At 35.6% G+C, this 27864-nt stretch overlaps 2 protein-coding genes across 2 annotated transcripts in view; one reads left to right on the top strand and one right to left on the bottom strand.

Annotated features, from left to right (window-relative positions):
- The window catches only part of LOC307166986 (arsenite methyltransferase), a 49162-nt gene that overhangs the window by 16543 nt on the left and 4755 nt on the right, over nt 1-27864 (bottom strand). The window lies entirely within an intron of this gene.
- The window catches only part of samsn1a (SAM domain, SH3 domain and nuclear localisation signals 1a), a 123321-nt gene continuing 96844 nt past the window's right edge, over nt 1388-27864 (top strand). The window contains exons 1-3 of the mRNA XM_079887126.1: nt 1388-4119; nt 15250-15330; nt 22977-23121. Of these exons, the coding sequence (XP_079743252.1) occupies nt 23107-23121 (15 nt within the window). The 5' untranslated portion in view covers nt 1388-4119; nt 15250-15330; nt 22977-23106. The remainder of the gene's footprint in view (nt 4120-15249; nt 15331-22976; nt 23122-27864) is intronic.

Here is a 27864-nt window from a genome sequence, read left to right as displayed (position 1 = left end):
ATATTTTATGACTGAATCAACACTTATACCAAAGTAACAAAAATGTCCTTAAAATTTAAATTAGACTAAACTGCAAAGGCCCAACAACACTCTTAGAAATAAAGGTTCCAAAAAGGGAGTTTTTTGCAGTGATGGATTTCCCATTTTGGGTTCCTCAAAGATCCTTAAAGTGATCACTCATTAAAAGAACCATTTTTCTTCTTAGTGTGACTGAAGAATTCAATTTAAAAAATAGTCTTTTGTGCAATGAAAAGGTTCCATGTATGTTATAGGTTTTTCATAGAACCATAGATGCCAATAAAGAACATTTATTGTTAAGAGTAAACATGCTAAATCTCGGTCCTGGAGGGCCACTGTCCTGCAGAGTTTAGCTCCAACCCCAATTAAACACACCTGAACCAGCTAATCAAGGTCTCACTAGGCATACTAGAAACTTTCAAACAGGTGTGTTGGAGCTGGTTGGAGCTAAACTCTGCAGGACAGAGATTGGTGAACCCTGTGCTAAGTGAATAACATGTCAACAGCCAAAGTGTGATTTACATGAAACACCTCCAAAGAACCATATAACCAAGTATACTATACGAAAATGTAATATACTATGCAGTAATGCAACTTGTGTGTTTACTAAGTTTCTAAAAAGTCGAATGTCTCATGAATACCATTATCCCCTGGCCTCTAGATCCGTTCAAGATCACTGTAGATGAAAATACCAATTTATTAAGATTCATTCAGCACTGCTGTTATTTCCGCAGGCTGTTTTTACTAAAGAGCACCTATAGTGTGAGACTGCAATAAAGAATAACTACCACATTACTAAACGTGCTGGTGGCACCATCGTAACAGCACTGGCGAGCAAAAAATGAGGATAGAAATAAAACGGTGCAACCCATTTTCAAAACCACTGAAATCTTATTGAGTACAGGAGATCAATGCAAACTGTAAATGCATTCAGGAAACTCAGGCTCATATTTTGGACTCTGCCTGGACCACAAACATAGACACTATATGCACCTTAATTCTCAGATCTCTGAAAGCATTTACCACAGCACCACAAGGGGGGAGACAAAAATGACTTGTGGCATTAGTAAAGCGTGGAACTTAAATGCCATTCAAAAGGTCATGAGAATGGGTTTTAAAAAATAAATGAAAAATAAGTCCTGAGCTTCCATGCATTGACTAGATCTACAACAGCTGAAATAATACAGAATTAAACCTGTGCACCTCAGAAAATAAAAAATACTGACAAATATCCTAAATATCCTAAACTAATTGTTCAATATAAAAGCACTTTAGTCTTTGTGACACTACTATCCTATACAGTTTTGTGATGAATATTACATCTTCTTTGAAGTTTTGTTGATTTGTTCCTCTTTTTTTTATTAAAAAATGTCTCGTAAATTATCACCATATCATAGTATGCATAACATTTATGCATAACTTATATTTAATTTTTATGTATTTGTTGCATTAGTAAACTTTTTAAAAGACAAAATCGGGTAAACTAAATGACAATAATAAACAAAGGCACTTAACTCCATCTCTTTCTTTACTTTTGCATTTATTTCTGCTCTAGTTTACATCAAATATTGTAGGCTTTTAGAATAAAGTGGTTTGAGATGTTCCTCAAGATGCTTTGAATAAAAGTGTCTGCTAAATTACTAAATGTAATAAATATACTTAAAATTGAGTTTGCCTTTTTTGTTGCAGTTTTTATTTCTAGATTTGTGAAAGAGAAAATATGATTTCAAAAAAAAAAAAAAAACATGCTATTATTTTTAGAAATATTTTCTATTTCACAAAAAAAGTGTATATATATATATATTGTGGGTTTTGTGAATGGACCTTTATTTTGACATGATTGTATTGTAAACAGCATTATATATCTACTCACTTTTTGTGTCCAACTACATTTATTCTTATTTATAGGTAAATTTAAGGTTTGATGACTTAGTTAAAACTCACAGTTTCATTGCTTAGCATGTAAGAATCTGTGCACACCACAGTCTCTGTGGGGGGCAAAGCAATGCAAAGTGGTATTCCTCAAAAATACGGCTAATGGAAACAGAGTAGAAATGCATCATAATGAAAGCTGGGGTCAAACGAGGGGAACGATTCCTCAGGGGTGGAATCAAAACAAGGAGCCGAATGAAACGGAGACTCAGATTTCACTGCTGCACAATTCGATTTGTGTGATACCACTCTGTGCTACTATAATATTCATAATTACGGTAACACTTTGAGAAGGGAGTACATTTTTTCATATGATATAATGTGATCAATGCTTGCTACGAACAAAGAAGATTCTGAAATTACAGTGCACTGAGATCATGAATTATATGGAAAACATGGATTTAAATATTAATTAATTTGCTGCTAAAAAGTAAATGGACATTTGCTTTATAGTTTAATATTTATGGTTCATAAGTTTCATCATGTTTTAAGCTCCATATTATTGGTGCTCACAAGTGTGAATAAATGAGTTTCTAACAAACTACTTTCCATAGCCAACTAAAATGAAGCCCTCTCAAAATGAAATCAATCCCAGGTCAGGCTTTAGCTTCATTCTCTCCTTCCATTCCCCTCGGAACTCCAAAAACTGAAATCACTCCAGGGAGACAGGGCATAAATGGTTATGATCCAGTTTTATGGAAAGCAAACCGAAGAAACTCAAAATCAGAGCGAGTAGAACAAAGAGCAAGACTACAGTAATAAATATTTGCCGAAACCTATTCAGAGTGCAGCAGAAAAGCAGACCTCGTCTAAATCGGTTTCCAGGTCAAGTACACTACTCGAGGGCAGTGAATGCTCAACACCAGGCTTTTTTTTTTTTGCATAACTAAATCTGGGGGGGATTTGCATCACTCACGGAACCAAACTTGCAGCATCCGCATAATGCGGGGGGAAAAAGTACCCAAAATGTATGGAAAATGTGCAAAAGCCAGAGTTAAATTAAGGCCAACAGTTAAGGAAGTGAAGCATGTAGATTCCTGGTGTTTCCAACATTCTACCCCTGCTGTGTTACATGGCCACAACCCCTTTTGTGTAGGGTTAACCCGTTAAATCCCACCAAAGTGGCTATTCAGTGGAGTGCCATCCACCCCAGGGGTTATTGTGATTGGCCATTGTTGAGAACAATAGACGTAAAGAGGATAAGACACCAGTAGCACTTCCTAACTTCCCCCAAAGTCTTCTCACTTTCTCCACACTGGTAGGGCAAGTGCCTGGAGCGATTGATACCCCCCCGATTGATTTCCTGTTTAACGTTAGGGAACTCATTTGTTTGATCCCAAACGCAATCAAATGATGTTAAAAGGCTTGACATTTGTCATGCAAATGTCATACAATTTCTGTGACTGGAGCTTATGTTTTAGTCAAATGGTTTATTACATTATTAAAAGCTGCCTGTCTAGATGGAACTATTTAATAAACTAAACTTGCTCAAAAATATGAATAGTGCCAGAGCCACAAATGAAAGAAAACCATCAATGCAAGCTCCTAACCGAACCCAAATTAAACAGTCAAAATGCATCCTATACTGATTTAGAAGCATAGCATCAGAATTTGTCTCTCTTATTTTCCCATTCATTATTTGTAAACTAGTTTTTCTGATTTAAATCTGCAAGCAATTACAAATGCTCTATCATTCAATTTTAGTTCTCCATCATAAATCATGAAATCACAGATTTTCAAATAAGTTCAACGCTTGTGATTATAGGACAATTTCATCCTTCCCTTTAATCATGGGTCACTGGTTCGAAAATATATTCTCGCTCTTGCCTCCCTCTAAGCAGGTGAACTGAGCTCAAGACTTTCCCACGATCCCTCAGTAAATCTCTCTTTTGCTCTGCCCCTTTCCTCTGTCACAGCCATCTGTCTATTTTTTAGAGAGCGTCTGGTGGAGCAAGTGTCAGCTGCTGGGTCCAGCATTCCAAAACAGATTTCACCACAACATTTAGCCAGAAATACAAATAATCAGATTCCAAATTTAATATGCATCAATTGTACTACTATAAACAATGGAATACCTAACGATTTCTCTTTCTTTCCTTTTGTCTGTCTCCCTCATTTGAAAGAAACCCGTGGCGTTCTGACAGTCCAAGAAAAGTGAATTTCATAGAGGTAAGCATGTTTTTTTTTTTTTTCATAGAATCTGTACTTCTTTAGAAAGATTCACCATCAAGCATCAACCTCTTATAATATTACTTTCCTCAATGGAAAATTTACTAATTAAAAGAGGAAATAATACATCCAACGTGAGAAATTTAAGGATTATTATCAACCAAAAAAAAAAAAAAAAAAAAAGCCAAAAGCTCTAACAAAAATTGTCAAGAATGCGATTAAGAAGTCTGTTCTTTAGCTGCCAATGTTTTTCACTAAAACACAATAACAAAATATCTGCAACGTATCCAACAGCATTTGACCTTCACGCTCTTAAAGGTTTTTGTTTGGGTCATACTGAAACCGGCCCTGTCAAAGCAATAGCCAAAAGTAATGCTTTGCTTTAAAAAAAAAAAACATATTAAATAATAGAGCTATGTTACGCAGTCATGTGACACACAGTCGCCCTTCTATCCTCCATTTCTCCTTTTTTCTGGTGAGCAGCCCATGCACGTATCATTAGAGCGTTAAAAGAAGCGCGCCTGGTGCCGCGGGTCTCCTCCTGTGCTGCCTTCCCTCTAAACCTGTGACACTGGCTGGCTGAGAGCATGAGAACGGAGCCTTTTGAATAGCAGGATCCTCATACTTGGCTAGTAACCATGGAAGCAGATGCCTACTCTCTTTGCCCTCCTTACCTCCTTGCTCCCTCATTGAAAAGAGGGCACGCCTCGCTTTCTTCTTCCTGACCGAACTTGCCTGGCCCTCAAAGGGAGCGATTGAGCAGGTCACTGGTCTAGACTTGTTTGCATGGTCCACGGAACAGCCTTGAGGTAACCCTTGCTCCCCGTGCGTCGCACCACCGCAGACTGCAGGGGGGGACATCGGAGATGTGAATTTGAAAAGGAGCTCCGTCCGATTTTGCCTTTGTGCCTTTTCCCTCATCGATCGGCTGAATATCGAACCCTCAGTCTGTGCATGTGTGGAACGGATAGCTTAGTAAGCATTTTTTCTAATCAAGCTTGCGTTGTGGGCCAACTCTCTCGTTTTTCTCTCTCTTACTTAGCCGCTCTCGAACCCTCCCCTCTCTCTCTCTCTGCCTGTCCCTCTTTCTCTGTTTCTCTCTGTTTTCTTTCTCCATTTCTCTCTCTCTTTCTCTTTTCCTCTTTCTGCATTTTCTCCCTTTCTGCTTTTCCTTCCTCTTCTACACTTCTCTTTTGATAATCTGGGACATTTGGATAAGCATGTCGTGATGCTTCTGATCAATGTCAATCTGTTATTGATCCTGAAGTGATTTCAGCTTTGTGTTACCCGAGGATTTTGCATGCTGCTATTCAACTGTTTGCTTTTTCAATTTCAACTGGGATGACCACTAACCACAGAGGGACTTTTTAAACTATTTAAACAAAAATACTGGCAAATGCACTGCTTTTGTTTCCATTCCATCTTCCAAGATGTATGGATGACAGTTTCCTCTTTTAAAAAAACTAAATAACAAATTAAAAACTGATGTCTCGTGAGGTGAGTATAATTATGTTTTCGTATATAAGATTTGGTATAATCAGCTGATGTAAAAGATTCAATAGAAAAAAACCCTGATCTTTTCCTGCTGTTTAATACATGTACACTATCTACCTGAAACATTTATGTTGAATATGCTGTATTAAAGCTGTGAGTCTTTGAATTTATCTGTGTCTCTCATCATATGACGTGTTGCAATTATTGTGGGATTACTGGGCTTTCACTATGTACATATTGTGATGAGATTTCTTAAGTGCTCAATTTCCCACATATGAACATCAATTATTATATATTAGACTAATAGTATATACTAATACTAGACATCTTAAATACTAATAGAAAACATTTCATTTGGTTTTAGGCTTTTGCTAGAAGAAATGTTTCTGTTTGGAGGCAGAAAAATATACTCCAAATAATTTGAGTAAAATGGTAACACTTTATTTTACATTGTCATTGTTACATGTAATTACTATAGTAATAACTATAAAATATGCATAATTGCATGCAACTAACCCTAAATCAAACCAAACCAAACCCTAATCCTAACCCTATAGTAAGTGCATGTAGTTACTTAATATTACTCGGTACTTAAATGTATAATTACACTGTAACAGGGACACCTTAAAATAAAGTGTAACCAAATTATTCTTTATTTATTGTGCTGAAATTATATATTGAATTCACTATATATAGACACCATAAACAGGAATGTGATATGAACTCATCAATCAACATCAATGATAATATAAATACCAAAAGCATACTAAATAGCACACTAAAATAATGACCATTTGTTTTGTCATATGTTCTAAGAATATGACAACACAAATGTAATATAATGACATAGTCTGGAAAAAAAAAAACATCGCAGGTATCAAAACTGACACAAGTCAAAATATTATATATTTTTATAATACAATATTATTTAAAACAATAGTGGGCTGTATTGGACAATATTATTAGATTGTATTTAAGTAATATTAAAATATTATTTATTTTTGATTACGATCGAATTTATGTGCACAGTGTTGTTTGATGAAATGAAAAACAATATTTTTAACATTGTTAATTTAAAAATATACCATTAAATGTTCTAAAACATTTAGAAAGAAATGTGAATTATATTATAATAAGTATATTAAAATGTTATTTAAAACTGTGTAATGCAAAAATAAAAAAGCATTTCAATAAAAAAACCTTCCTGTGTTACTTTTTTTCTAAAACATCCCATATTCCCCATATTTTTTTACATCTTTTGAAAGTTTTGTATCTTTTCAACCATTGTGGACATAATATTTTTCTTTTTCTTTGTCTGCTCAAGTAAGTTTGGGTGAAAGATTGAGAATGCACCAAACTGGGTATTTAAGGGTGAAATGGGGATTTTATTTTGGAGAAATTTGATTGGACGGAGCCCCACGCAGTGTACCACACGCGCCATGTCAGTAGCTGGCGGTGAGGTCACAGAAAATGGAAGCTTAAGGTCTGAGTTCAGTCTGGAAATTACCTACTGTCTGATTCCATTTAGTGGCTATCGTCATACAAATACAGGCCTTGTCCAATTTAAATACACAAACATTGAAATGTAATTAGTAAATTATTTACTGTTTTTGCATTTTGAACAGTTGCTAAGGCAAAGCATTTTCGTCCTTTAATTATAGGGCTTTTGAATGTGAAAATAATGTTCACTCTTTGTTTTCTTATTTTTTCATATTATTTATACAACTCTAATGCAATTTTCAACATTAGAGCAGATGTATAAATGTTATACTAAAGTCAAATCCATTAAAACTCTGGTGCTTGTTTTTACATTGCAAATTTGTAGACTTATTAGGAAAGATATTAGAAAATGGCATTATAGAGACAATTAGAAACTCTGTCTGTTTTTCAAAATAATTAAGAAAAGATCTGAACAGCATTTGATTTGTCTAAAATAGTGATTTATAGGGAAATATTCATTTAATTTAAAAAGAGAAGCTACATTGCCAATGCATTAAATGCACAGAGGACAGTATATCTGGTCAGCTCATCCCCAACAATCAACGTGAGCCAGGCAAATGACTTTCACCATAATGTAATTATATCACTTGTGGTATGCGTTAAAAGGCCATGTCCAAAAGCGTCATTTGTGATGTGCTGCTTTGTGTTTTGACTTTGAGACTTTCCCGTTCAATATGTTCTTTTGGCTCGCTCGAACGTGTGACTCACAATAGACAATGAAGCCAAGACCAGCTGTGATTTTCTGTTGAGCTCACTCTATGCATTATTTATAGTCACATCAGTAGATTAGGCTGAAAGCTTGACCCTTTACCGCATGACAATGTCTCCAGCCCATTCGCGTTCTGGTCACCACTAACAAATGATAACCCCTTCTATCTGACTGCTTTTCCGTCCTCATAATGCATTTTAATAGAGCAGAGTCTCAATCGCTATGTCTATTTCTCACTAATCTGTTTTTTTCTGTTTCTACACATACAATTTTTGCTATTAGATAGAGTACAGCAGGGCTAAAGGCACACCTTAAGAAAAATTAGCTTTTCACTACTCCCATAGTGTATGATTGCAGAACAAATTTATACCGTATGTTTGTATTGAACATTGATGGAGCAACAGATTTTGTATGAAAATAAATCATAAAAGTTGTTTATTTTGTTTAAAAATCTTGTAAATGAATGAGTTGGCAAGGTGGGCCTTTTACCCCACACACGGGTAAAAAGCTCACCAGCATGGGGCAAAATGCACACATTATTTATACATATACTTTAGCTATGTTTTTAAGTTAATGCTTGTTCAAAATCACTGCAGCAAAGTTTGTACTATTGTCTGTTTATTTTGATAAATAAATAAATTCATTTTTGTTAAATAAATGTACTAATAAAAATATATTTTAAAAACAGAAACAAAATTATTTTAAAAAGAGTAAATATTCTGAAAGCATTGAATGAGATCCCATAATAATTTAATATAGATTTACAGTAGTAACAATAAATTATCATTGATTATATGATATGATTAATATCATATTTTTAAATATGGTGATTATCTCTAAGGTGGACACCCAACTTAATATATTTACCATCTGAATCTAACCATGTTGGTAAAGGCAGCCAGTTGTTTATTATTATGTTAATTATTGTGCCTTTCACCCCAACAGCATTTATTTTATTTTTTTTACATATTGGAAATTTTACATATGGAAAAACTGTTGCTTTAATTACCTTGAACAAAACTGAAAATCATTAATAAGACCTTTGTATAAAAATATATTCAAAAAACATGAAATATTAGATCAAATTAGCACAGGATCAACATTGCGCTGCTGCCCGAGATTGTCAAGTATCAGCCAAATTTCCACGTGCATTTTGAAAAGTGGATGTTTCGGAAAGTGTTACAGCAAGTTTGTGTGCCATCTAGTGGTTTAGAAGAAAATAAAATCAAAGGTGCCTTTTACCCTGGTGCACCTTTAGCTCTGTTGTACCCTACTGAAAAATATCCGATTTTTATTGCAATTACTAGATTAAACTGGTGGACACATATCCACCTGGTCCAATACATTCGTTTTTGTGGATTGTACCTCAAGTACCCTGTCACTCTTAAAACAAATTCTCAAATAGATCCCCCTCAGAGTCAGTACACATCACAAAAAGATCCCCCTCTGCATTCCCCGAGCTAACAAAACACCATTATCTGTTTAATTGCCTGAGAACTGTTAAATACCCTCTATTTACATGACAAGGTGCATCTTGTTGCGAAGTGTGACACAAACGAGTCAATACACAAAAGATGACGACGGTCACCACCGCCCCTGCACCCCCCAAAGACAGGAGTCCGGCTCATGAATGTCAGTGCTGCAACAAGCACCCTGAGCAAACACACACACACACACACACACAAACCTAATGGGTTTTTAAACAGGTTAATGGAGCTTTAGCATCAATCCCTGCATTCAAACATAAGCACACTTCACTAAACAGATGTTTAATGAAACAACCACAGTTGTGGTTGTGATACACTGACAGTTGTCAGTGTGATACAAAATATGTAAAATATAAAAATATAAATATGTAAATATATACACATATATGTGTGTGTGTGTGTATATATATATATATATATATATATATATACACACACACTCTATAATAATATATATACATATTATAAACAAAAAATTTATGTTACATGCGATTAATCAATTTGACAGGGCTAATATATATGTGTGTGTGTGTGTGTGTGTGTGTGCGTGTGTGTGCGTGTGTGTGTGTGAATATAGATCATTAATAAAAATACTAAATATATGAAGTAGGAATGCACAAATAATATTCTAGATTGATTCTAACATAAAACATTTTTTTAAAAAGCATTTCATTTTTATTAAGAAAATAAATATTTCTCAAAAATCTTCTCAAAGCTTCTATTTTGTATAATTGAATTTAATACAATTGAATAAGTGAGAACATTAAGATATGTATATCAGTATAGGGTTTGAGTGAAAATGAACATGAATTTAATATTTGCTTTAAATTAATTGATGGCAAGTTTGTGATTCAAAACCTGATATGATGAATGTTCCAAAGAGTTCACATATGCCTATTTGATTAGTGACTTATAAACTTTAAATAGCTATGTATGATTTCACATCATAATTCTGTTTAATTACAGATTTAAATGAAAAAAACTTTTTTTTACGTGAATGCTCTGATTTAGGATTTGAATCCTAATGTATGATTGTTGATCACAGAAAAAAGGTTTGGAGGGAGTTTGAGCAGAGGACGAATGACCCGAAGGAATGGTGACTCGGAGAAAAGGCTGGTATCACACTGGGAGAGAAAAAAAAAGCGAGAGGGAGAGAGATGGGGTTCATTCTGTCTTTTCTCCCTCTCTCTCTCTCCCTTTCTCCTGCTGCCTTTGTGTGCCGTGCAGGAATGTGCTTGCTTTTCATTTCTTTCTTTGTGTCTGCCCCTCAGGCCCTAGCAGGCAGTGTCTTATGCCACAGCAGGGTCATGGCAAACACAGAGACACATTCATGGCCACATCAAGTTTATGTGAGAATCTGGTCCTTCCTTGCCCCTCATTTCCATATGAATTGTTAATAAAATAGCAGTCCTGTGAGGGGGAGATCACTTCAGCAGGGGAAGTCAAGCAAAGCAACCTTGGTTTAAAAACGGCCTCATCCCTTCTGTTCCTTCGATGTAGAAACGCTTCGGTTAAAGCCATCGCGAGCATATGTCATCATTACTGACAATGTTTACTTAAGCACAACCACCTGTGAACTGCTCCGTCACAAAACACCAGCGGAAACTGTATATTTGGATAAATGGCTCGATGAAAATAACATGTCTAAATAATAAATTTGAGAAATAACCATATAAAATTCCACGGTTAATGCGATATCCCACCGAAGCTTCTCACATATACATTTAAGGCAAGACTCTTCGTTTAAAAATTTTAGCCAGCAATAACACAAAATGGAGCTTGGGAAAAAAAACAGATCCCCATTTTTAGTTTGGGAAAACAAGCTGTTCTCAAGCCAATCGCAGTTTGGGCCTTCTGGACAGGGAGCAGGATGCATCTTGAAGGGCTGGCCAGTTGATTGACTTTTCTTTGGGTTCAACACACGTGTCCTGTGACCCCGCCACACTTTCCCATGCCCTGTGATGCCCCATCTATTCTAACAGACATCCCTAATTCCCCCCATCCTCCACAGACAGATCAGCCTCGGCAATCAAACTCGACAGCAGCCATGTGTGCGACTTCCCTCTGTGATGTCATGGAGGTTTGCTGTCCAATAATTAGAGGGTGAGGAAGGGTGAGGGTACGATATGGACAGGTGATTGGACAAGATAGAGGAGCTCACCAAATCAACCTGCTCCGGCTGGTTTTTATTCAGCACAGCTGATGTTTCATTAAATGTGGAGTGTAACAGAAATAATATCATCAAGCACATCATTTACGTTAACTTGGGGAAAAAGTATTGTTTATATACGGAAAATGTTTTCCATCGTAATATGGTTATATATCCAACTAAGGTTATATATTTAACAATAATACAAATAAAAATTACAATAAAACTAATTAAAATCAATAATATTTTACAATAATTATTTAAAATATAATTATTATTTCATATAAATTAATAATCAATATAATTAAGATGAATTATAAAAATAATTTTAATTACAAAATGCTTTCCATTTTTCTTTTAGTCAGAGATTACATCAAATTTTGCCAAGTGCCAGCACAACTGATCTTAATTAATAGATGTTAAATATATTCACAGTAAAAATTACAGTTATAAACACAGTTATAAAACTGATTATTGGAGTATGTTTTACAAGAAAATACCATTTCAATCTTTCTACTTAAAAATTGTATGTTTATTTCAATGTGTTACTTGCCATTTCTTTGTAATTATTTGAGAAATTTACTAGCAATTAATAAAAATTAGTAAAAATTGTTTAAAAGTATTCATATGCATGTTAAGTTGTTAAAAATGTAAAAAAAAAAATTAAAAAAAAAAAAATTCTTTGTGTATAATTTCCATTTCACAGGATGTCAGATCTCATAATCTCCATCTTAACTTGTGTTATCATCTCTAACATGTATCTGAATGGCTCTTCTGCTCAATCCTCTTTTGTGGTTCTTTACATCTGTTATTCATACAGCGCTCTTCGCGTGATTAAGTCATCTCTTTGTGGACATGGATGTCCTCACCCTTCAGTGTTTTTGGACTTGCGGACCGATCTTGCTGTGAATCGAGGGTATGTCTGCCAGCTTGACACGCACAGAAGGAGAGCATGACATCAGGGCTTTGTCATTTAGAAGATCTATTCAAGGATTACAGTGGAGAATGAGCCCCTGCCTGGAGGAGGCTTATTTCACTGAAACCCTAGCTTTTTTCACTACCATTTTTTTTTTCTCCAAGCACTTCTGGAAGTATGTAGCTTGGGAGAGTACTATAGTTGGCATTACGTATTCAAATCAGAGACTTTTAACCCTTAGGCGCCACTTCTGAATACAAAAGAGGCTGTGTGCCCACATGATAATATCACATGAGCCTCCCACCCAAATATAATAAAAATGACAAACACTGATACCATAAAGTATTTCTATTTCTGGAAATAGCCCAGGAAAAACTAAGATTAATAAAAAAAAATCCAAGTCTTAATTCTTGGCTATCAAACAGATTAACTAGACCAGATAATGTATTACTTTTATATACACTCTTAAAAACAACGTGTTCCAAAGGGGGGTTTTCACAGTGATGCCATAGAGGAACCATTTTTGGCTTCCCAAAGAAGCTTTCAGGGATCAGTTCGTAAAAGAACAATGTTTTTTTCTTATCGCAAAGAACATTTTCATCATCTAAACAAACCTTTTCTACTATAAAGTACCTTTATTTTTAAGAGTGTGCATTATATGGAATGGCACACATTGGTATACTCCTTTTATTTCTTGTTTTGTCACTTAAAGAAACGTACTGTTTTATAATGCATTTCAAGATAGATAGATAGATAGATAGATAGATAGATAGATAGATAGATAGATGTCAGAAGTTTACACTAATTTTTTTCCTTTTTTATTGCAGAAATAAATGGTTTCATATGATAATTTTTTATTTTTTTATTTTAAGAAAACAATTTTTTCTTGATGGCAAAAACTGACTCTAGTGACAAGTCTGACATTACTTGCTGTTTACTGAACCCAAATAACTCTCTTGCTCTCTCTGCAACACAGCAGAAGACATTTCCTGTGGATATCAGGGAGCCATTCTACTCACATACTCCTTCTTTTGTCTTGTCATTTCCCCAAACAAGTGTCCTGTGATTTTGAAAGAAAAAAAAAAAGAATTTTTTTTGGGGAAATTTTATACTTCCTTTGTACTCATCACAGGTGTTTGTACAGCTTACTTGTAAAGGAGACGATAACATAAGCAGAAGCATGTTTGGACAATTCCAAGTTAAAAGTCATGTTTCAATTTGACTGAGATATCAGCCAGCCAGCAAAAAAAAAAAAAAAAAACATGGCAGGAATTATTTTTGAACTGGCTCTGATGTTTAAACATTCTCACGGTCATTTCGAGTGAATTTTTATACAATCTTTTAAACAATCTTTTCTATTGATAGATATTAAATGATATGATCATTTAAAACTGATTTCTAAATTTCCAAGGAAAGCCTCTTCCCAGCAGGTATCAGGATTTCCTCATTTTGAAAACTAATCTACAATAGTAGATTATAATTAACAATAATTTACAATTATAATACTAAAAAAGTGCATTTACTAGTACAGCCAAAGACATTAAAGCTGACTGATTTGTTACTGACACATTAAAAAAAAAGTACAAAAGCACCACAAATGAATACAAAATGTCACAATATGTTACCTCCTTGAGTCAGGTTTGACATCAGTGTTGTAAAAGACCAACTGCCTTTTAACCAACTGCAACCCGCCAAGTTTGAATGCATCTTTTTGAATGAGATTTGAAAGCCAATTGGGAGAGAATGATATTAGCTTTAGAACATCATACAGCTTTAGAAGAATTAGAATATAGTGCATAATGTGGACGTTCATTGACTTATTTAAAAAAAAAAAAAAAAGAAATTTATTAAATTACGTAATTATTAAACATGTGGCTAAATGTAATTTGTTATGAATGCTGTTTGGTGGTAAGGGTTGGTTTATGAGCTCAAAAATATTGATATAATTACATAATGTAAATTATACTTGTGTCATATAATGCAAAATAACAAATATATTGAGTTTGAATTTCCATGTTTTGCATCATGGCTTTGACAAAATCCTCCTATATGAAGTGAAAATATCACAAGAGTTTTGGTGGCTCACAGTAAAAAGTGATCAGTTGACTTAACTTAAAAAAAAAAAAGGAGGAAACCTTTTGGCCTATCTTATTTTTTTCAATTACGCATTGAGTTTATTTACTTAATTTGAAGGCAATGGGTTTCCTCAGTTTTTTAAGTAAAGTCAACTGATCACTTTTTACAGTGCAGCAAAGGTCTCTAAAGGCCCTCGAACAATGCTCTCTCTCCTCTCTCTTTGTCTATTAAAAGTAAAAATCCCTGAATACTTTATTACTCAAAAGTATATAAATATTATAACTTTATAACTCTTTAAATGACTCGCAAAAGGTTCTGGGAGCATAGTTACAAACACATTCAGCATAACGTGCGAGTACGAAAGAAATTCCACATTCACCCGAGGAATTTGAACAAGATGGATCTAACCTGTCTTAATCCTCTGTGAACTCCAATTACAATTTTCTTGATCTACACTTGACCTAATACTCCCATGCGTGGCACCTCAGACCAAGAACCTTAACTTTGCTAATTGGGCCTTCTTGCCAACTCGATGAATGTAGGTCTTCAAACAGCATTCCCAGCAGGGTTGTTTTTAGTCTACAACTGAACTCACCAAAAACCTGAATAGAAAAACAGCGTTTCCACAGCCACATGAATATCATTCATCATTGGCGTAATGTAACTTTATCTGTTTAATGGTTAATAACTTAAAACTGGTTCGACAGAAGCACTGGATGGATTATTACAGCACAACAAATACATAGGCTATGAGTTTTATATAACCCCAATTCATATACATTTTTTTATTTATTTTCAGCAGTCAGCAGTAAACTGGATGACTACAGACTGCACAAATAAACAGCATACAGGACTTCATGCAGCGATGAACAGCACACAGGTAAATACTGAAAGCTATTCCCAGAAAGTCCTTGAAAGTGACAGAGCCTTCTGGTTAGTGTTTGCTGTCACAAAAGAGAAACTGGACTAGACACTTATGCAGCTAAAAGCATACTTCACTTAAAACGTTTATAAAAAGAGAGATAACATACTTAGCTTTTATTTAATATTAACATTTTATATATATATATATGTGTGTGTGTGTGATACGTGTATATATGTGTGATACACACACACATATATATATATATATATATATATATAGTCTTTGATACAATTTTATACATCCAAATAGGAAAATACAATTTTTAAATAAAAAGACAATATGGAACCAGGAACTGCTGAAAATAAATTCAGCCTCTTGTTTTCATATGTGTTCAAGTAAAAGACTGAAAATCCAGACCAGGCCATGAACTTGTCTGGAATTCAGGCACAAAGCTGGCTTTTTGCCTCAATTCTCAGTTTCAGCTGATAAGGCACAGAGCTTGTTTGAAGAGTCAATACAAGATCACAAAAAAATAAATAAATAAAAGATTGCTAAAGTCTAACGGCGCAAATACACTTTACTCTCTGAACAAAATTGTGTAGACAAAGAAGGCAGAACACACTTACCATGCCTTTAGCCTGTATATCATAAAGGGAGTGAAGCATCCACCTTTAACACAGTCTATTCCATTTAAGGTTTTGAAATAACTGCTGTCTAGACCACGCAGAAACTTGGTGCTAAAGAAGTGAAACGACCTTCCCCCTTCCTGCGAACGATCTATTACCCCCCTCCCCGCCCGGCACCCCCTACCTCATCCATGAGTGGAATCGCTTTAAGTGCCTGTCAGGCAGAAAACCGGCTTCAGCATTGTGCAGCTGTAAATTTCTCCGATCCGTTCTCCAATGAGATTGGCCCTTCCTTCACCACATGACTCAAAAAAAAAAAAAAAAAAAAAAAAAAAAAGGCTAGAAAGTGAAGCGCAGAAGATACAGCAGACGCGGAGAGAGCATAATCCTGTCAGCGGGGTCGTGTACCTGAGGAGCAGGTTTAAGTTTCTAGAGCTTTTCCGACATAGTTTGTGGAGGACTAGGAGAGAGCGAATGGGAGGGGGAGGAAACTGTGCATAATCCCTTCCCTGCAGAAACTTCCTCCCTCTTGCTCTCTCTCTCTCTCATATGAGCTGCTGGCCCTTGTCTGAGCACTGGAATGCAAAGGCCATGCTTCAAGAGGCCCAGTCAGACAAGCTCAAGTCAGTCACTCCTCTGTGACCTCCAGCTTAACACTAGCACGTGTGCACGGATGTGCATTTAAACCAAATTAGAGCCCTATTATCTCTTTTACACTTTTTTAAAATTAGTCAGGGTTGGGGAGGAAGTACTGTTGATTAAAAGTAGAAGGATACAGGTGGGAGGTGCATACCTAATTGAAATGAAAACATACTTGTCTGTAATAATAACTGTATTCATTTCACTATTTCATTGTGGTATTGCCCTATGGTATACACTGCATTCAGAAGTTTGGGGTTGGTAAGATTTTTTGAAAGAAGTTTCTGATGCCCACCAAGACTGCATTTATTTGATCAAAAAATACAGTGAAAACAGTAATATTGTGATACTGTTTTCTATTTTTATATATTTTAAACTGTAATTTATTCCTGTGAAGCCAAAGGCATTACTTGAGTCTTCAGTGTCACATGATCCTTCAGAAATCATTCTAATATGCTGATTTGGTGCTCAAGAAACATTTCTTATTATTATTAATGTAAAATATTACATATCTTATTGTTGAAAACAGTTGTAATGATTAATATTGCTGTGGAAACTGCTATGTTTTTTTCAGGATATTTTGATGAACTTTTCTGTACAAAAAAAAAAAGATTTTTTTCTTATAGAAATCCTTTTTATCAATGTATACCGTTACTATTAAAAAAAAAAAAAATCTTACTGAAACATATCTTACCTAAACTTTTTTACGGTTTTCAACTGAATTTTATTTAAAGACAAAAACGCACTGCATTATGACAGTATAGTGTTTCATACATATTTAAAATGGAAAAATTGTGTTTCTTGTAGAAAATTAGAATTTATTTCTCCCCATTAATCCCACATATCTAAATGAACTGACTGAATTTGTCATTTTATCAAGCCACTGTTGCCAATGAGAAGCAATTTTTGCACTGAACAAATTTAAAGGGATGGTTTGCCCAAAAATTTAAATGATGTCATAATTTACTCACCCTCAAGTTGTTCCAAACCTGTATGCATTTCTTTCTTCTGCTGAACACAAAAGATGATATTTTGAAGAATATGGATAACCAAACAGTTGATGGACCCCATTTGGCTTGGAACTCAATAGGAAGTCAAGGGGGCTCAACAACTGTTTTGTTACCCATATTCTTCAAAATATCATCTTTTGTGTTCAGGAGAAGAAATCAATTTATACAGGTTTGGAATAACTTGAGGGTGAGTAAATGATGAAAGAATTTTCATTTTTGAGTGAACTTTCCCTTTAAGCAATAATGTAATGCATTTATAATGCATTATTTATTTTTTTACCTTTGTGAACTTACCAAAAAAAAGTCAGAATTTCACTTCTATCACATGCCTCTACTCTGTTCACTTTTATCCAAGTGTATGTTTTGGATGTCAAACGAGACAAGGATCATTTTCCATGTCCAACTGTAGCAGTGAAAATAAGTTACCGTGCCTCGAGGTAGGTTGTGAACCCAGGCAGACTTTTCCATCTGGTTTCACGCTCGCTCAGTGAACAGAACATCAGTGTTTCACCATAAACACAAACTTCATGCTCATATGATCAGGATACGTTTCCGTTGGCCTTTGCCTTCCTCACACTGTCTTAAGGCAATCACAAGACATAAATATCCCTCTGAGCCAGTCTCTCACAAAAGGAATACTATTTCTAGCAATGCCGCTTGAACTAATACTTTCACTTATTGTCAAAGCTCAAGATATGCAGAAGTTGAGTGGCTTTTAGAGCACTATCAACTGCTCATGTCTGTTCGAGACCACACACTCACTGCTTAGAACCTATTTTAGAATCAACCTTGTCTTCACTGTGCCCTTTTCAAGAATTATTCTTGAAACTAATCGGACCCTGGGGATCTAGACCTCAGTGCTGAGGTTCTAGAATAGGGTCTATTAGACGTCCATTTGGACTCAAGCCAACACAGCACATGACAAGTGGAGTAAGTGTTTGCTCCACCCATGAGGCCCTTATGAAAAAAAGTGCTTTTCATTATGACACAGAACCGCCTGACCTCATGTCTGACACTTTTTATACGATTTTTTACAAAATATTATAAATGAACAAGTCAAAGTTAATAGACTAAACTAAATAATAAATAAACACCTTACTAGCAGCTGGATTTGTTCAGCTGTGCACCAAATGACCCTTTGTTAAACTCCACCCCCCTCTCAGACAAGCTCTGCAGAAGGTCCCATAGGAAAAGAACTGGATCTTTTATATGCTGTCTTTCTTCAAAGCAAATGCTAGATTACATAATATTAATAACACGATTAAGAACTGGCAGAAACTGAATAAAAATCAATGCAAACACTGGAAAACTGCAAAGAGATAAACCTCATTTGAACGCGATTACAGTAACGTTAATGTAAGTGAACGGATGTCTCACTCACTATTTTTGGATAATTACTGTAAAAGTTCATTTCAAATTTTACCCAAACACATCAGAAGTCTGTAGAATTAGACTTAAAAGAGTAAAACTTTGGCTGTGTCCCAATTCAAAGGCTGCATTCTTCGAAGGACTCAGACTTCGAAGGCCGCGAAGGTTGGACTGAGCGCAAATGGGACGGTCCAGCCTACGGAGGACTCCTCTTGTCGCCTAGCAACTGTGACAGTTTCCGTGAGCGGCGGTAACGTTTGTTCTGGACTTTTTCAAAAGTTATATTCAACTGCCTAATAACAAAACCGGGTTCACAACCTGTCTAAATTTATTCACTTTGGCCCATTTATGTACATAATAAAGAGTATAAACTATATACAATCACATCTTGGTATAGTCAACATTTAAACCGCTTAATATATTTTTACATTTGTAGCATCATTATAACTTTGCTAAGTTGATAAACTATTTTACTGATAAAATCGTCAGAGCAGGGCTGACCAACGCTATCTCACGACCAATTCGTACGAATTCATACGAGTGATAAAAAGGTGGCTAATTCGTACAAATTCGTACGACCTCACTCGTACGAATTTGTACGATTCCTCTAAACCCACGTGATGGGTAGGTTTAGGGGCGGGGTCAGGGGTAGGTCATCCGTATGAATTCATACGAATTGGGCAATTCGTAAAATATGTACGATTTAGCAAAAATCGGACTAATTCGTACGAGTGAGGTGTTTTGTTTACTATATTTATTTGCTAGGCCAGTGTCATTGTGGGTTTTGGTTCTTTTACTGTTGTAGTCTGTAAGGACCTTTGAAATAACTGAAATCATTTAGCGAAGTGATATGGAACTGTAATGCGGTCAAGACCTGCCTGCAGCGCCTGGCTGGAACTACTTTAGCCGTGCTACAAAAAATAATTGCACACCTTAGAACGTTCATCAACCAATCAGATTCAAGCATTCAACTGCCCTGTAGTATAAATTTACATATGCAGTTAATTGAGGGCATAATGTAGCCATGAAATAATATTTAAACATAACATTTGAGATACCATTCAAACCTATAACATTTTTGTAACATTTTGACTTTTTTCTAGCAATTACGAGTTTATATCTCCCAATTAGGACTTTATAACTCGCAATTGTGAGTTTAAATTACAATTCTGAGAAAAAAAGTCAGAATTGTATGTCATTTACTCACAATTCTGAGGAAAAAAGATTTTTCTTATTATTTTTCTTCTCAGAATTGTGAGATAAGCCTATCGTTTTCTGCCACCAGGTAGGCTCCGCCCACAAAATACATAATTGCTGTTTGCAAACACCCAAATGAATGATAGCAAAATTTGCTAAGGAAGTAGGCTATTGGCCAGTAATCTTTTTAAGGCGGGGCTTAGGAAAGTGTCAAGTGAAGAATTAAACAAACATTGATTGTATTAAACAATTTATTATCTTCTGCTGTCCTCAATTCCATAACAGAATCCACAGGGAATTGTGATTTTCTTAGCCTGTGTGTATACGCAGTCTTGAGATGTTTATGTAAGGATGTGCTGAAATATAAATCTTGGAGTGCTCTACCCTCACAATGACAGTAACGCTTGCATGTAACTCTAGATGAACTACACTAGCTGTGATGAATTTGGTCCCCACCCACCAGGTGCTCATGGAAAGTGAATATCATGAAATACAGAATTTTTACAGTGATAATATTAATACCACACTGACTCACAAGATCCATTCTGTCTGTACACCAGTTTGCAATCAGCTGACCCGTCCGTTTTCCCGCTGGTCTTTCATTTGCATACGCTCTATGGCAGTGCAGTAATATTTCATCAGGTGCAGTACACATAGTACTATTTGCAGCGAGCTTACTGCAAAATAAATCACAAGCATTTTAGTTGTCCCAATTTCAAATGAAAACTGTTAATCAAACTCTAAATAATCAATATAAAAATGCATATAAATGAAAAAATAAACTGCAGGCTGCAGTGAGCTCTGCTATTGTCTTCTGACATTTGAAAGCATTACAGCCTATTGAGAATCTGTAATAAAACTGTCGTGTTCTTTAAATGGTCACATTATACTAGCACACAAAACTATAAAACTAAACAAAGGTAGTTAGGGCACAACGAATTTATGAGCATCCCAACAAAGACATCTCATTGGCTAGCAGACCTATGATATTGCAAAGGCAATAAATTTGAGTGGAAGTTTTTGTGACAGTAAACAGCCTGTGGAAGAGAATGAATTGTGGGTTAATTGAGAGGCACAGTTTTGCGATAAAGCTCCACCACCTCGGTATGACCCCTGTAATAATGAGCAATAGGCCTATGACAGAGGGCAAGTTTTCCTTGACACTCCTAACAAAAATCTACTGCCTTAAAAAAATTAAAATTATATTGGGTTTATCATTCCCAGGTTGTCACCCATTTCTTTATCTTTAGAGGAAAAATAAGACTACATCAGTACTAGTATATAGAGCCTGCGTAAATCGGATATTAAATTATCTTGTAATCACAAAATGTCTAGACAGTGGAACAATAAAAGGTTACATGGTGATTTAAGGACTGTTATGGTTGTATTTGGAAGCAGTCCTGTTTAACCAAGACATTCTTTCTGCAAGGTCCTTGACCATCAAAAAACTCACAATGGGAACAGGAAAACCCCTGTTTTTCCACTCTCCAGCTTGTCTTACAAATGTGGGATTTCCCTTATTAACCGACACTTGCATTGATATGAAATGGAATATGTAGCGCAACAAATCCAGATATACTATCGAGCCAGTGACCAAATTGCAAGCAATCAAATGGGAATAATGAAATCCTTCAAACCAAACACTATTGTTGTTTCTCCTCTGTTTCTCCTTCATCCGTTTTTTTTGCTTGATAGATCAAAGGCGAGGGTTTTAGCATTCCTCTGAATAAGCTTTTAGCTTAACAACACAGGGCAATTTAGATCTCTTGCCGGCCAAGACAAAAGCTTCCATGGATCTGTTAGCTGATATTCTAGTGCCTATTGTTGCCCTTGAACCTGATAAATTTGACAGGGCCCAAGAGAATGGACATTGTGATTCCACAAAGCTCTCCTTCAATAACCGCGGGGCTAATCTCCTCGCCTGATACCGTATTAATAACCTTTTAATTAAAACAGAAAGCGACATTGAACAAGGACTAAGCTGCCCCATGCTGGGAAGTATAACGAGAATCAATACGTATACTCGCAGACTATACGAAAAAAGAGGCCCCTGTGAAGTGAACAATGTCACAAAAGGCAGATAGTGAGGAACAAAAATATTTGCTTATCAAAGGAGTCGAAAGGACCAAAGCTAAACAATGCATCAAAGCATTTATGGTGTATTCGAAATTATTCGAATTAGAATTAATTCAATTTTATTCTATTAAATAATGACTTTATTTATTTTTTAAATTGTATGAATCTTATTTATCTTTTAATCACTGATATCTGTGTGTTCATTTAATCATCATTAATCGTTATATTCCTTACTGTATGTTGCATGATTATTCGTTGACATGCTGATTTCTATATATTCTGATATGTTTCATTATTTTAAAATGTAAGTTCTTTTATGTCTCTTCTGGGGTTTGTCCTGTTGACCGGGTGTGTTTTCCATCAGAATTGATTACGTGATGCTCCTTGGTATCAAAATATGTCCGTTTCCATCTCTGCAGACATGAGATAATGCAAGATCTGCAATATTATCTTAAAGGGTCTTAAAACCATAATTGCCTATCAAGTTATTCTGTGTGCCTACAAGGACCATGGTGACCTAATAAGACCTGCAAGGGTAGCCTACATTTTGTCTTGAGTGCATCATTAAATGGTTGCAAGAGGCGTTCGAAGAACTTCAATACAGTAGGTGCTTTCCCTAGTCCCTTCCTGTTAGGTACAGCATAAAATGTTTAGTTTCAGAAGTCTCTGGGCTTCTTCTTCTGCTTCTTCTCTTCTTCCTCTCCTTGTATTCTGCAAAAAAGTAATCTGATGGGGTTTTTTGCAGGTAGAGGTCGCATATTCAAAACGATAACAAAGGCGTGGCTTGCTGATGCTGTGAAGGAGCGTGGAATGATGGGAGGTGTCGTCTTCACCTCCATTGCCGACGAAAATCAATCCGACGGGACTCACAAATCATGTTCATGGGTGAGGTAATGACATGAAGTTTTATAACTGTTACGTTTGATCACGAGTTTATTTCATTCAATTAGCCGCAAGTAACATCATGTTTAATGCTAAATTACTACTCGAACATGTCACTTTATTTGTCGAATTAAATGGTGGGGTAACACAGCACAGTTTAAAACAATCACACTAAAATTACATTGAACGTACCCACAGCATTTGCAAAAAGGCTGACTTACTATTTACTGTATGTATAACACATAGTGTATTTAATTACACTGCCATAGACTTTTTTACCAGACTTGTTAAACAATGTTAGGACATGACACCGATATTGATCCTCATTTAATTTATCCTTTTGTCCAAAACTCTTCTCGGGTCATTTGATTCACCTGTACCTTTTACGTTTCTTGGTGTCATCTCTGGCGACAGAACCTACTGAAAACGTTAACGAAAAATTGTGGTCCATGAAGACTGTCTGAAAACAACAAAATGCCTTGCTAGAAACAACAACTACTTCCGAATTTTTAATTAGACTCAATGTGTTGCCATGGTTTCATGGCAGTAAAAGCGGAAAACTAGGATAAATGCGGACATGACGCCATTGACGTTGACTAATTTCTCTGGATTTAAACAATGTTGGAAACATTTGGGATTATGCAAGTACATAATTGAACAAAATATATAACACTGTGCTAGTGGGTTTAGGATATTTTAATGCAAAAAAACATACATATTGTGCCTTTAAAAAGAGCATGAAATTAAAATTAAAATATAAGAAGATCTTCTACATTTGTTTCATGTTTAGGTAACACTTTACAATAAGGTTATACATTTGTTAACATGAAGTAATAATGAAAATACTTCTAAAGCATTTATAAATCTTATTTAATGTTAATGTATTGCTCATTGTTAGTTCATGTATTAACTAACGTTAACAAATGGAACCTATTGTAAAGTGCTGAACATCCTGTTTCATTCCTTAAGTAAAATTGGTTGCAAATGCAGTTTCATGTTGACTTCAAAACTGAGATGACATTTTTCACACAATTTACCTTAAAACTAAAAGGAAAAGCAGGTGAATGGAAAAGGAAACAGCATGATTTATAGCCAGGAAATGTGAAATGCTCTGATAAAGATGTGGTTGCTTCAGTCTGAGTCTGCGAAACCTGCTTAGGAAAGCTGCTTGTCTGTCCTCAGCCGTGCCTGGCACACAGGGGTCACGACCTGGTCATGAATCGCTTCTATCAGCTCCTTGCTGGGACAGGAGGGGAGGGGAGCCGTGAGCGCTTTTGATCTCGGTTGGCTAGTCAAGCAGCATGGGTAAGATATCCCTCAGCCTCTCCTGCAGGTCAGGCTCTGTGGGAGCGGGGCTGAGGGCAGGTCAAGAGCACCGTTCTATTTTTCCTCTTCACTGAGACTCAGTTGAGCTCCTGTAGCTTCAAGTGTTGCCTCAGACATGTGTGGTTAGAAGTACACTCGGCTATGAATTGGGAAGGTGTTTTATGCATCTAGAGTATCTTGGTCAGTGTAGCGCCCATAGAGGACCACAACAATTATTTTACTTGCTATTGTTAGTCAAAGCAGGTGGTATAAGGAGGAGTGGACATTCTCATTCTAACAAGCATTTGATTGGACTTTTTTTTGTTGTTGAAAAAATTCATACTTTTATTCAGGAAGAAAGCATTAATTTTTTTTTTTAAAGCGACAGTTAAGACATTATAATGTTACAAAAGTTTTAAAAGAAAAATTTAATTCAAATAGTTGTATCACGGTTTCCACAAAAATATTAAGCAGCGCAACGGTTTTCAACATTGATAGCAATAAGAAATGTTTCTAAAGCGCCAAATTAGCATATTCAAATGATTTCTGAAGGATCATGTGACACTGAAGACAGGACTAATGATGCTGAAAATACAGTTTTGCTATCACATGATCACTGGAATAAATATAATTTTAAAATATAATATATAAATGATGTAACTTAACTCTCTAGCGATTAAAAAAAACTGCATGTATTTTGCGGAAGTACATTGTTTTGGTTGTGCTTATAAAACATTCACTACTAGGCTTAAGGGATATAACCAGTTTAAATGGAAAGGTTCTCAAGCTGACTAGCTAAAGACGTTACTTCCTTGAAAATAAATTCCAGCACAATGCTACAACCATATATGTATATACACACACATATACATATATATATACTTATACATAGATGCCTCAATGTCTGTTTCTATGGGCAATACCAATACGTAAGCTGTCCGCCATATTGGAAAGGTCAACTCTGGTCTATGACCACTTGAGAGCAAGTTTACTGTTCATCAGCAACCTATTTATTCACATGTATGAATATCTATATCTGCAATAAACATTAGCAGATGATTTTCACTGCATTTAGTTAATTATTAATGTGATAATTCTGCATATTGAGTTATACATAAAAAGACAAACCAGCACATTCTCACCTCTGAAAGGTTATCGCATTTCATCTGGAATTTATAGCTCTGTGGTTTTTACAGCCATAGGCAGCACAATGATGTGACATTCTCGATGATTAAAATTCATTGATTTGTCAGTGTAAGTGATGTTAACTGTTCCAAGATGGCAGAAGCGTCGAAATGTCTGGAGCGGCATATCTACATATAGCCTACACAAATGGCTACAACAACCTATAATGAAATGACCCTTTACAATAGATAATGCTTTACACTGAACTCTGTTAGAGAGCTACATATATCAATTTATCTGTTCAATGAAATTCAACCTTACTCACCTGTTGAGTAATAAAAACGCCATCTCCACATCGCTTTTACAACATTTCAAAATCAAAGCCAATGTTGATTCTAGTTTTATTACGAGCTCTGTTGTGTTCTCTTCTTGCCACATACTCTCCTCTGCTTGGCGTTATTTTAAATGGGTGATTCCCCAGAGGTAGGCTGGAGACTAAGGGTGTGTTTACATGACACCAAAACGTTGTTTACAACAAAAACGTGAATATGTGAAAAGGATGACGTCATGTGCATGCACGTATTACGTGTTCACGGGGTGTTTTTTGACAAAGTGATATCACCAACTACTGGCCTTATGCATAATAAAGCCTTTTTAGTCATTTTTGCAGATCCGTGCAAACTGGGATAGTTTTGACAACGCTGTCGTCTGTTTTACATCGTTGTCATGTAAACATTCCCTTAGTGTCGTGAACCATGTCAAACTTTCTCACTCGTTGTGACAACTAAACCTATGCCACTCCCACACCAAACATGTGTCAAAGTAGTTGGAGCAACTTTTGCGCATATGATGACATACCCACGGGCGAGTGACGTGTATGTACACAATTTCTCGCGAAAACCATGCCTACCGGTCTAAAATACAAAATACGTATAATAGGCTTACCATAGTGAATCGGGGTAAGACAAAAACACATTTTGAAGGAAGGATTGTGACTCATTATTTAAATTTTGTTCATTTTGAACAAAAAAAAGTGACAGTGTACCTTTAAAAGAGAAAATATATATTTTGAACTGTAACATTATAATGTTTTTACTCTATTTTTTTATCTAATAAATGCAGCCTTGGTGAGCATAAAAGACTTCTTTCAAAAACATTAAAACTAACCCCAAACTTACGATTTGTACTAGTATCCACAAATCTTTCATCTAAAGGAAATTGGTAATTAATGTGAAATTCACTTTTGCAGACATATCTGGCACAGTTCCTATTTATCAATCTTCTAGTACAATACACCAGCTTACGTCATTGAAAACTAATACATGAACCAGCTCAGAAGACGAGCATCATGCTGGAATCAGTGTGTGGTCTTATACATTGAAGCTTACTCTTCCCTTCACAGTGTCTCTTGACAGTAGAGGCTTTTTAGCTCTGGATATCGTCAAGCATTAAGTGGCTGAGAGTAATGGGATACATTCTGGGCACGCGGTAGAAGCCCAGCACTTTAGGAGAGGTGAAACCAGGACAATGAGAGCCGTTCCTCAGTGCTGTGTTTACATTTAAACCACACCTGCTTCCTCCACACAACTCGGAATGTCACAGCACTCCTTCTCAGAGCGTTGAGGAAAAGTCAGGGAGTTTATTCGACTCATTTCTGGTGGGATAGTCCAATATAAGCTTTTTCTAGAGATATATGCCTGAGACTTAATCAACACCTAGAATCCAGGTGAAATAAACCTGTGCACACTCAATTTGTCATGTGCAATGTTTCAAATAACACACTCCTGGATAAGACTTATCATGGGGAATTTTTTGTCATTATTAACTTTTTTTCTTTTCTTACAGGCTAATATTAGCAAGTCTCTAAGTAAATTACTATAAATGAGATTCAGAAATGCTCATTGATTGCTTGGGATGAATTGTCCTGCAGGTAATTTGCCTCTTCAAATCATTCAATTATGACTGCTTTATGCCCTTATCATTGACTAATCATATTGGTTCTGCACTGCAAACTGCAGAACCATAAAAATGCAATAACAGCGAGCACAGAATAAGGAGCTAGTGTGGGAACACTTTGAGGATTTTGGCGCCACCTACAGTCCAATTACATTTATGCATCAGGACTTTTTGCTGATTAAACGTGACAAACTGACAAACTACAATTCAATAAAATGAGCACAATTAAACCATACGAACAAGAATACTGAGATTACTCATGATCTTAAATCTAATCTTACTCATCATAATTGCACTGTTATAAGGTAAAACGCAGTATGTGCATGGTTGTTAAAAAGTATGATGAAATTCCTATTACTGGCAAA

Source organism: Squalius cephalus (assembly GCF_949319135.1).
Source record: "Squalius cephalus genome assembly, chromosome: 11".
NCBI lineage: Eukaryota > Metazoa > Chordata > Actinopteri > Cypriniformes > Leuciscidae > Squalius > Squalius cephalus.
The sequence above is the reverse complement of the archived record's forward strand: the minus strand, read 5'-3'. Positions and strand labels throughout refer to the sequence as shown.